This window comes from Molothrus ater, chromosome 1 (genome assembly GCF_012460135.2).
Source record: "Molothrus ater isolate BHLD 08-10-18 breed brown headed cowbird chromosome 1, BPBGC_Mater_1.1, whole genome shotgun sequence".
Classification (NCBI taxonomy): domain Eukaryota; kingdom Metazoa; phylum Chordata; class Aves; order Passeriformes; family Icteridae; genus Molothrus; species Molothrus ater.
The window spans coordinates 27,622,881-27,635,250 of record NC_050478.2 but is presented as its reverse complement, the minus strand read 5'-3'; the positions used below and the strand labels follow the sequence as shown (position 1 = coordinate 27,635,250).

The window sequence follows — 12,370 nt, the reverse complement described above, 5'->3', positions numbered from 1 at the left end:
AAAAAGCACCACAGACACATAACTATTCAAGTTCATATGCTATGAATATATCATTTATATTTTACCCTAAAGTGTTCCATGCCTTTTTATTTCTTTTTTTTTTTTTTTTGTGGTAAGGGTTTGTTGGTTGTTGAATTCATTTTTCTATCCAAGAGAAGGGATAGGACAGCTTTTCCTCTGTATCTGTACTGTTCTGGCAATGCAGACATTCAGAACGATCAGCTGTTAGCCTCTAGGCTTACACTATTAAAACATGATTAATTAATTTGCCACAGGATTGGCAAAGGAAATTAATACACATAACTCATGTACTTCTATTTTACTTCTAATTAAACAAGAGAATATGCCTCTTATGAGACTCACATTTAAGGGAACTGTCAAAACTAGTATTTTCTACTTAGATAACAAACCACTGACACCATCATCCCCCATGGATTAAAGGGCTGCTTATGAGAAATGGTATCAAGAAGACAAAGCCGACCCATCTTGCTCCTTAGACACATGAAAAAGGCAGAGTATAAAACTACTTTAGCAACAAATCTCCACTTTCTTCAGCATCTCTGTATATCCACCAGAAACCAATGTAAATATATGTACCAATGCAACCACCAGATGCAAAGTGAAGTTGACCACAGAAAACAGAATAAGGGTCATGAAAGCTGATACACCAACCTTTCAACTTTATTGACCAATTGCAGTGTTATTCAAGGACGTGCACTTGTGCATTTAAAATATTTTAAAAGCTCTGCATCTTAAATAATCACATCCAGAGAATTTCCTTTCATCCATTCATGGTAAAGAATGTGTAGTATCAGAGAAAAAAAATCACTGTAACAGTCATGTAGTTCTGAATTTTGAAAGCCTTGTGGAAACAAAAATCCTATCTTAAGCACTATTATTGAAGGAAAACTGCTGAAACTATATAAACTGCTTGGAAGGTCTAACGAAATTACACTGAAATTAGGATGAGACACATCTATCTCCTACCAAATGCACTGAATCCTTCTTTCAACGACACTTTTCAAATCCAATTCTTAAAACCCCCCAAGAAATATATACAATATTAAATATCAATCACAGCCTTATTTTAGGATGGATACTAATTAAAATTATTCAAGCATTCAAATCCATACAACTTAAATTTTAGAGAGGCTTGCACAGCTTTTGGTTTGGAAAGAGACAACAAAATAGCTTTCTAACTTTAAAGTCAGTTGAGTTACTTTATAACACAAGAGATTTCTGCATGTGAAATACACTGATGAATACACACACTTTCCTGAATCACTAACAGATGATTCAGGACACCAATGAAATTCACAGAAATTTCACAACTATCTAGATCCTGATCCAACATAGAATGAAATCTAACTTTGGAGCATCAAAAGTGGCTGGGAAGAAGGGCAGCAGTAAGAGGAGTGGATGCCATTCTGCCTTCCTGTTGAGGAGAACTCAATATTTGACCATCATTTCTATTAGGAGGAATGACTAGACAACAAAACAAGACCTCATTTGAGTGATTAAATTACATCCCACAAATACCATCCTACTGATGACACAAGTAACTGAGTGTATGATTCAGACTGTTGTATCTGAGAGGAAATCAAATTGTAAGCAGGAAAAAAAAAGTGCTTTATTCAAATTAATGTGGCAGCTCATGGGATTTTCCATACTTTCTCCTACTACAAGTTGTGCATCCTCACATTTGCAAGCCCAAGATTCTTTTTGAACACCACTTTCCACAACCTTCTCAAATTTTCTCCACCTTCCTGAAACCCTTTGCTGTTAGCCACCTTGCCTTCTTTACTCTTTTCTCATATTTCTCTATTCCACAGCTGCATTTGAGCTTTTCTTTAACAACTCTCACCAATGCTGAATTCAGATGAGTCATAAATTACACAAATAATACACCAGTCAGTAGTCAATTCCACATATTAACTCATTAAGCAGATATTGAAAGATGTACCAGAAGACTTCAACAAAAATAAAAATAAAAAGCCATTAGCTTAATTCAAGCTCTGCAAACACTTTTTGGACCTCTTTTTTAGGGTGTAATTCACAAATGTATGTTTATCATGCTGACTTACACATCAGTGACTTAGATGGTTTGTTTCATGATGGGTTCTGAATTTGGAAATTCAGCATACTGCTGCTGCCCCTCTCAAGGTTCCCTGCAAATCCAACCACAGAACTCCTTCTGATTCACCTCTCTCTCTATTGTACAAACTGCAGTAAATCCGATTGGAGAAAGTCTCATTCCCTTATAAACCACATGACCCCACATTCAGTAAAACAGCTTCAACAGGAACTATTACTGAACTGTTTGTAAAATTTGAAAGGTGTATTTCCATCTTTTGATTCCCTGAAGCTTCCTCTCTCCCACAGCTGAGCTCCTTTTATTCCACAAAAGCAAAAACTGAACACCCATCTTCCTCTTAGTCACCTTTTACCAACTAACCATATTTCATTCCTCTTTCTGCAGGACTTTTCCTCTCTTTTTATTTTTAATTACCATCTGTGCTCTGAATTTTAATTTCTCCAGTGGAGTGAGGTAAATTGACAGAGCTGAGAATTGAGAGGCAGATCCCACGTCTCTCCACAGACCAAGGTCCCTTTGGTACTCAGGAATACACAAAGAAGTATTACTAAAAGCTTGTACTACTCTGTCCTCAGGACTGCTTAGATGTGATAATCTGACTTTCTATCTGGGAATATGCAGTGATATCCCAAAATAAGTGAATCTACTCGGTCTTAATTCCAGGAGACACTCTTAAGAATTCTCCTGGCTTCACACTCTGGACCTTCCCTCTTCTTCAGACAAAGTGACAAGACTATCAGAGAAATGAAGATATTTATCTAAAGGCTGCACTAAACTAATAAATGGCATTTTTTTTCCTATGACTAGCACTTCATACTCTCCTTTCCTGTGAAAATTACAGTCAAAAGAAATCTCAGAAAAAACTCAGCTAAGACTAGTCTTTATACAGCTGGTACTTGATGTATTTTGAATAGTAATAATACCAACCAAACTGTTTGAATAAGCCAAGATTAAGTGTTAAGGCTACTACAAAGGTAGGACTTACCTCTCACAGGAAAGGTTAATTTAGGGATAATAATGGTTCTCTGGGAAGATGATTGCCCCCATGAAATGAAGTTATGAGTCTGAATTCCACAGATAACCTCTCTTCCAGCTATAGCGTACTATGACAGGGATGCACAGCAGGGACAGAAAACACCCTGAGTCATTGGCTGCCCTATGGAACTACCTTACAAGCACCTTTGCTTACAACAACAGGAAGTATGAACTCATGACTACATCACTACTACTACTACATCATCACTTTTTGAAACCAAGAGAACAAAGAAAGGCCCAATCTCAGGAAGAATCTTTCCTTCGCACAAGCCAGAAGTAAGACATATTTAAATTCTGTGAAGGATGATAGTTTATATCCACCTACAGACCAATGTACCGATTCTATTTCTGACTCTCCGGAGTAATGACATTTATTTAGCCAGAATCTAACAGGGCTCCTGTTACTGTCATGGCATGACAGATAGGAACAATTAAAAAAAAAATCCTAATTGCTGACAGTAAGAAACAGTATTTAAAAAGTAGCATATATTATGGAATATTCTTGTAGGTACCATTAATAATAATCCTGAGTTTTACCTTGGTCTTGCACACTGTTTATATGGGAGTACAAGACTGAGCTGTAGCTTTAAAAAGTCTCTGTTATTAGTAGTACAACAATAGGCATGAAAAACAGAGGCAAATGTGTACTCCCCACCAGTTAATCTTGGAAAAAAACAGACACAGAATGTCCTACCTCTTCTGGATGTTTCTGTGCCACCGATATCAGCTCTTCAGAGCTACTTCTTGAGGTAGAGGGTACCACGTTACCTGGGGCCTCTGAGACCACCTCATTTGACGGCTCGGAGTCCTGAAGGCAACAGACACAAACAGACCCCTCAGCAGCGTGTTGATGTGGCACGCCAAAAAAATGAGACTTTCCAGAGGAACTGTGCTTTAAGCACAGCTGAGGTCTGAAATTCTATTCTTTTTATTCTGGGCAACTTCTTTTGCCCGAGTCAAAAGCATCTGTCATAAATTTCTTTTGAGATAATAATATTTTCTTCATAGAGCACTTTAAGACTTATTAATTAGTTACAGCATTTCAGAATTGCAAAGTTCTGAATAAGCATGGTTTTTTACCCATACCTACCCCTGCTCCTGAACTGCAAGGAAGGGAATATTACATTTTGTCCACTTATGGCAGATGGATGCTTCTGCAAAACAGCTGGAGCCATGTTAGAAATGGCCCCAACAAATGTATTTTACCAGTCATTGCAAACCAATATAGCACACAACCTGGTAAAGGTGAAGAAGTTAGTAGAGTTTGCTATCTTTTAGTAAATTTAACATTACAGTAAAATAAATAAAAATTCTTAAGTAATTTACATTTTATTTTCCAAATTGGCTTGATTTTGCCACACAACATGACTGAATCATTCAAAATAAAAAACACTTTAATACCTTCACTGCTTCACACAGAGGTTTTGATAACAGCATAGTTTGAGATATTTTAATGCAGAGAAAAAATCCATTAGTCAGTACAATCTCTACTGTGCTTGTAATGCTCATTACAGAAGGTATTTTAGATGTCATCGCTTAGCAAGCAGAGTATGTGCTTTTGATATATCGCTTTCTTTCTACATTCACTAATTGCAAGGAAATCAAGATTATACTTTTGGAAACTGCAAGCTGCAGAGCTCATTATTAAGTTTTCAAACATAACAACCTGTAAGAAGTAAATTAAAATTTCATAATGATAATATTCAGCAATTGCAGTTTAGCCCATTGCATAGAAAGGGAAAAAGTGAGCACTGGTCCAACAACCATTACTGAATCACACAGAGAATCACATCTGGTGAGACCAGACACTGTAAAAGAATTAACACATGGAGGGAGTTCCCAAAGACTATAAAGTGGAAAAACTACTTCTGTGCTAAAATATTTCTAATAAAGATTTTTTACACTTTCTCATTGTATCACCTCTCTGAGACTTAGAAAAAGGATACTCTGGGCCATTTTGTGCCATGACACTTTAAAATTCAGGTTTGGTATGAGTAAGATATTTTAGGAAAAAAATAGCTTTTAGTGAAGACTAAAGAATGCCATCAATTAAAATGTTAACAGTGAAGTCCAACTGCCATTGCACTGAACTGTTTTATGGGCATAATGCTGGATCTGTGGAACAAAAGAAAAAATGAGGTATCTTGGAAGAATATCTGCCAAACAGAGTGAGCTGCAAGAAGAAACATCTCTAGCATTCTGATAATAAAAGTCTGATTTTCCCCTATATATATACACCATTTTCCCCTATATATATATCATGCTATATATGCTATATATGCAATCAAAAGGAAATTTACATCATGTTTATCTTGACAGCTCACTGGTTTCCCTGGAGTTGTACAGGCAAACGTCTCTCTCAAAGGCCACCTCAGCTTGGTCCCAGTGAACTATGATGTTGAGGATATTTCTTCTTGTTTACTCAATTAGCCATGAGCTCACTCTGAGTATAGAACAGTACTGTTTTCTCCTTGAGAAAGTTAAATCAATGCCACTTATCAGCTCAATATGTTTCCAGAAGCTCTTCTGCACTTCTTACAAAAACAAAAGTAACAAACACATCTGCTGGAAGAAAATGATACACTGGTCTGAATCCGTTGGTTCAGTGATTTTTCTCCTTGAATTCTGCTTGTATTTTGTACCTGTACAAGCTTTTATTATGATGCTATTATATGTGGCCAGATAATGGTGGTAACCATTTTCATTTACTTGCTTTTTTGAAGTAATAAACAGTGCTTTTCAAAAATTATCTGAGCAACTGCAATTTGGTAAGCTTACATTCCTGTTACATTTCTTTGTCTCAAGAAGTCCATGGATTCTTTTTTACATCAGATCTTGAGCATCTTCCTCTCAGCAGCTTGGCCATCCTTCTCCTAAGAACCAGCTGGCTAATTTAATACGTCTATTTTTAGAAAGATAGATGAAAACCTAATTTACTTTATTATTCAGAAACCAATCCAAGCAAATATGCCTCCCTTCCCAATTGCTCTGGTTTTATTCTCTCTTTCCACATTGTTAGTTGGTCAGAGCATGGTGCTAGTAATTCCAAGGTCCTGGGTTTGATCCCAGTACTGGCCATTCACTTAAAGAGGTGAACTTGATGGTCCTTGTGGGTCCCTTCCAATCCAGACTATTCTGCAATCTAAATATGCAACACAGGCAATCTATGTAGTTCTGAACTAGTTTGACAACATGTGAAATACAGCTTTCAGAAAGAGACATATTCAGGAAGTGGAATGAGATCCTTTCATGGATGGTACCACAATAAAAATGCTGCAAGGTGCAAATGAGAACTTTTACAGAGCTGCTCCCAGGTGTATTATGAATATGTGGCAAAGTGAGCAAAAGTTTTGGTTAGAAATACTGGTAGTTGTATTCTGGCAAGAATACTGCTCTGAAAGAGTATTGGCAGCATTTACACTTGGAAAGGCAAAAAGCACTACCACTGACCTGAATTAATATTTTTTACCAGTGAAGTGTTAAAAGGAAAAATATACTTCAAAAATAATTTAAATTTACTCTCCTAAAGTCACTTTATTATTTTTTCAAGGTCTTGCATGATGAAAACAATGACAATGGCATTACCATTGATCTGTCAGCCTCAGCTGTAGTAGTGATGGACGTGGTGGTTTATGGACATATAATCACAGTAACTATTTTGGTACATGTCTTTCCTGGTGCTTAAGCCCTTCCCACTTCATTAACTCATTATTACATTTTCTAAACTACACAGGAAAAATCAGAAATCTGCATTTTCAAGTCAGACAGATCAATACATAGCTTTATAAGGGATCACAGTATTTAGTTATATTAATTAATAAATTATGGGGGAAAGCCATTAAATGGTAGTTCCAGCTTCCTTAAAATGTAGAAATATTTTGTGAAAATACAAGTGCATTATAAAAAAATAAATTCCAAATTCTCAGTAATCATTGTCTTCCTGAAAAATGCAGATTTTGATCAAAGCTCCTCAGAATATGAACCTTCTTGGACTTACAAAATCTTGAAGAGGAAATGAAATGTGTAGACATTTTGCTATGTTTATGCAAGAAAGATATCCCTGCTTTTAACAATGGCTCTTTTCCTGTGACCTAAATGCTCATGCAGCCTAAGATAACACAACTGCATAGGCTTGATCAATCTCTTTTCTGCAAAAAATCATATTTTAATTATATGTTGACAGAAATACATAACAAATCAGATATTCTAGTCCTGGGATGGAATCTGCTTACGAGTTTTTGCAATATTCTGTTCTCTTCTTCCCTTCACTCCAATTGGTCTATTTACTTTTTGCATCTACCATACAGGAGCACACATTGTGCCTTCAGTTTTGTGCTTTTCTGTGCAGAAGGAACACTGACACAGTGTGCTGAAAAATCAATAATGCATACAGAACAGATGTAGATTTCATCTGCAAGCCACATGAAAGTGATAGATTTCAAAGGGAGATGTTTATGTTTTATGCTATGCTGATGTTGTGGCTTAATTTAACAATTTCACTATTCTCACATTTTGCTTTTCAAAAACCAGACCTTTAATTCCACATATACAGGTATGCATGTTATATGTAAATTGGATACAGATATGTATATACAAACATGTGTAGTCTGTATATACATATACAGTCAAAGCACACAGTGAACATCATGGTAGCAAAATGGTGTATTTACCAATCCATGTAACTGCCAGCACAGATAATTACTTAACAAAATAGAAACCCGACATTGCTGCTTATTTTAAAGAAAATGAAAAGCCAGTGTATATTTTTATATTTTAAACTATGCATAAAATACTTTCCTAAAAAGCTCAAGAAATTCCATTTGAAACATGATGGAAAAATAGTGTCTTAAACAGTGATCACACCAGCCTAACAGCCACTACCTTTTCTGCTAATGCTTCTTTAGAACAAAACTAAAATAGGATTGAAACAAATCTTTTATAGATGATTTCAAGCTGACAGGTTTGAATACATTATGTTAACTCTGCATCGTTTTTCATATATCATCCTTTACCTTGGTCCAGTTGAGAATTACACAAGTCATAAATTAGCTTTAAACAAGTTTTGAATCAGCCTGGAACTAGTTTTCAAATTAAAGAGCCGTCAGTATATTACATCATACTGTCATTTTATTACCCCAATCAATTCTGTGTGGCCTGAGGTAGAAAGAAAATGGATGCTGTCTTCATTTGCAGAGGGTTTATCTCTCACACCAGGCTGTGAAAACATGACTGCAGTAATGAATTGGACGCCAAAGTTGCTAACAAAGACTTCCAACAGCAACAAAGTAGAAATACTTGTCCCCCTTTAGACTTACAGAAGTGAGGGGGGAAAAAAGGCCTTTCTGAAGCATGAAGACAGCTTCTTACAGTTGAAGCACTATGGGATGAAATTAGCACATTTTTATTGAAGTGCTAAAGTGCTCACAGAGTGTCATTTCCAGCGCTGCACAGAAAAAGCCTTCCTGGGTCAGACACAGTGCCTTTCCAGCCCAGACCATGGAACATCACTCCAGCAGCTGAGCAACCACTCCTCCTGTTCTTATTCTCACACCCCAGGGGCATACTTTGAAAGTATTTGCAATATCTTAGCCAGAATTTCAGAAGATCTGCTGCAGACAAGATATCTGCTCCAGAGTTCACAGGTGGCCAAAGCAAATCCCCAGGGAGTAACACGAGGTTTATCTCAATCTACTCACATGCAAGATCAATCACTTTGCTGTTCCTCAGATTTTACCCTGTGTTAGTTAATGAAGCAAGAATATGGGCTTTTAACTTTTAAGTCATGCTCCACAGTTGTAAAATTTCCCTTTGTCTCTTATTATGCCTTTGTCATTCTTTTCATGCTGCTTTTATTCAACACCTGACAATATCCTCTCTTCTTCTGCCCTCTCCAAAGATAGGAAATTACAAACGCAACCTCTAACATTCATGTGCTAACCTCCTATGCTGCCAGTCACAAAGGCAACACTGTTGCTATGTCCTTGGCTATTTTCTGTCTCTGGAGAAGGGGATGATGACTTCTGTGTTTATACACTGTTAACACAACAAGGTCTCTTTCTCAGCTCACTGTGAAACCACCTCAGTTCAAGCAATAAGCCTTAAGCTGTCTTTAAAATTTCTGCCTTCTTTTAGAAATAGAAACAAAAGAAAAACCTTTTATAATTATCTGTTTTCCAAATATAGAAATTAAATTACATTCTTTAGCCTCACACTAGTTTTGCTTTTTTCTTCAAATTCCTTTTGCAATATGAAAGACTTAATAAAGGTAAAGGTTTCCATTAAATACCCACCTGTTCCAATTTATTATCCCTTTATCTTCCAATAAACTACAGCACTGACAAAGTATATTTGCATCTTTGAAATCTACTCAGCTTTCCAAGTGCAAAAGGTGAATTCCCACTTTAACTTTTGTTTTAAAATAAGCATGCTACTATTGTTAGTATTTTACTATTGTTAGTATTTTACTAGAAGTGTTTGATTAAACTATCAAGGAAACAGGGTCTTCTGTTTTCTCTGGATGCCTTCTTCAAATAGAAAAAAAAAATAACATATATTTAAAGATAGAAAGAGCACTCTTGAAATGTTTTTTTTGTATCTATTCTTCTAACTTTATCACATGCAAATAGAAACAGAAAACAGAAGAACATTTTACTGTTTGAAAGCATTATCATACACTGACCTCTGGAACCTGAATTAGTTTCCCCTTTCTAGCTCACATATTTTCTACATTTCCATTACTCAGTGTACTAATCCTACCTCTCGTGGGACTGAATTCTCCACCTTCTCAATCAAAGTCTCCTGGATTATTGTATTTCCTTTTTACTTTCTCACCATTCACTATTTCCTGACATTCAAAAGTTATTCTTTTAGCTACCCTTTCAATAGCTGTCTTTTCAGATCCCAGAAGTCTTTGAACTGTATTAAAAATTATCTCTTAAAATGCTGTAATTAATAAAACCACATTAGAATACAAAAAAGGGAATTAAACTTCTAATTATAGCCACTCTAAACACTAAACTCATCCTGTGTCTATAAAATAAGGAATAGAACTTCTCTGTTATTGTCATGGATTAAAACTACTGACCACAGATATAGTACAGCTTAAACTATTGCCAAAAATTTCTGCATGAACATGTATGTCATCACCAGAATTTTTGGAATTTCTTCACTAAAGGGAAAAACCCAATATCTATCTTTTTGTGTGTATGTGTGTTAAATGTCCTATATCTTGCATAATTTGGTAATTATCTGGTGCACCAGAGCAACAGACTTTATACGAATATCCTTTTGCAGGATATTAATATACTGGCAAGACTCCTGCATAATGCTACTATCAGTGCATGTAAGAGTAATTCAGTACTTTCTCCCTTTCTTTGTCCACACCTCTTCCTTCCTATGCATTGTTCTGCTATATTTTTTGTATTGTGAATTAGGTTACAGGCAGACACTATAGCCTAAAAAGTTATTTTTGTCCTCATTTTATACTTGACAGAGTTTATAGATATTATTTTATTTAGTTCAAAGAGCTTTTTATGACAGTACTTACATAATTTATTACAGCTGGATCAGGATATTTCATTTTCCTGTGCCTGTCTGGTACAGTTCTGATCTCTCCAATCTTTTTTTTCCACCATCCAAAACCAAAAGCAACTCCCAAAACCAAACCTCAGGAGCTGCAAAATAAATTCTCAAGCACAGCCCAAGCATCTAGAGCCACAGTAAATGTGGACTCTGATTTTGCTGCTGCTGTCTCTCACACAGCTGATGTGCAGTTCACACACTACAGGTGTATGTAATAGGTGTATGTAATATTCATCTGGTACATGTTTACTGGGGTATTACTCTGGGCACATGTTTACTGTGTAGCTGTATGTATGTTAGATGGTATTGCAACTACTGACTTCAACATATTTACAAAATTACATAGGCATTTTACACCCAGCATTTAAAACAAGACTTTCTAAACAGCAGATGTACAAGGTCATCTGGTAACACTCCTGGAGAGCAGGGCTGCAGCTACAGTAACTCCATCAGTAAGGCCACATTTGGGGTTGCAGTTGCCTCCTTCCTTAACTAAAGTTTTATTCCTTCAGAAATGATCAGGGGCAGATCATAGCATCCATTCATGTAGTCTCTCTAGAAGAAAGTTTTACCCAGCTGTATTTCTTTTCAAGCTATGTTTAAAATGCTCCAAACTTTCTGTGCTTTTGGATTACCGAGGCAGTGACAACTTGGGAGTAAGGTACAGAAGAATACTTACTTTCATCTCTTAGGGTCAAGCTGCACATTTGCACTATTTGTGGTCAGAATAGTTTGCTTCAGTCTACTTCAGCAGCTTGGAAGAGAGCATACACAAAATTTGTTCACAATATTTGGCTAATTCTTAACTTGAATGAGAAGATTGAACACTTGAGAAGATCTCTGCTCCAAAAAGCAGCTGCTTTATTCTTACAAAAATAGAATGTAGCTCAAAAAAGGCTTTCTTTCAAGCATACAATCTTCAGATATTATGCATCAGCATGCAGAGTGTGTCTGTCAGATGTTGGAACAAAGCTTTAAATTGTACCATCTAACTTAATTCTCAAGACAGGGTCAGCACATTCATAGGGTTGTGGGGGGATTTTTCATCTTTGAGAAGTCCTTTAAGTAATATTTATTTAGCTCCTCACATCTTCATCAGCACTGATTCTTGCTTTTCGACTCCTTGAAGTCCAGATTTCCCCAACATAATGCAAAACAGGGTTATATTAAAATGTGTGATCACCAAAAGAATTAGAAAATTGTCAAAGGCTACTTTTTAAATCAAGACTTTTCATCTCTCCCCACTTCCAGAATTTTCTTCCAGTAGCAAGATGAAATAGAAAAATAAAGGGAACAGAATAAAAATGAATAGAAAAGAAAGGGATTGCTCAGTACATTCTTTTTTGCAGTTTAAGTTTATGACATAAGTTTTATAGGTCTCTAAATTAACTTTACATGGGACCCACCTGTTTTTTCAGAGGTTCTCTATAAGCACTCTTCACTACTCCAGGGGAAAGTTCTCAGTGTGTCCTCCAAATCCCCCTTTCCACTTTGCTGCAATCCTATTTCTTAATTCACCCCATTCTCCCCGATAAGGGTTTCTGTGTATTTTCCAAGTGGAATTTTCTCATTCTTATGAATGTGTGTGTGCTTACAGCTCTCCTTTTATGCCAAGGGCACTTCTTGTAGTCCCATTGCTTTTGCCTTCATGCTTTTCTC

The 12,370-nt window shown here is 36.2% G+C and overlaps 1 protein-coding gene across 3 annotated transcripts in view; it reads right to left on the bottom strand.

Moving 5' to 3' along the window:
* Positions 1-12,370, bottom strand: part of PHF14 (PHD finger protein 14) — a 162,248-nt gene that overhangs the window by 31,164 nt on the left and 118,714 nt on the right. For 2 of the 3 annotated variants that reach the window (XM_036402062.2, XM_054514684.1), the window contains one exon: positions 3,825-3,938. The exons of the other annotated variant lie outside the window; for it this stretch is intronic. In XM_036402062.2, the coding sequence (XP_036257955.1) occupies positions 3,825-3,938 (114 nt within the window). The remainder of the gene's footprint in view (positions 1-3,824; positions 3,939-12,370) is intronic. 3 annotated transcript variants of the gene reach the window in all.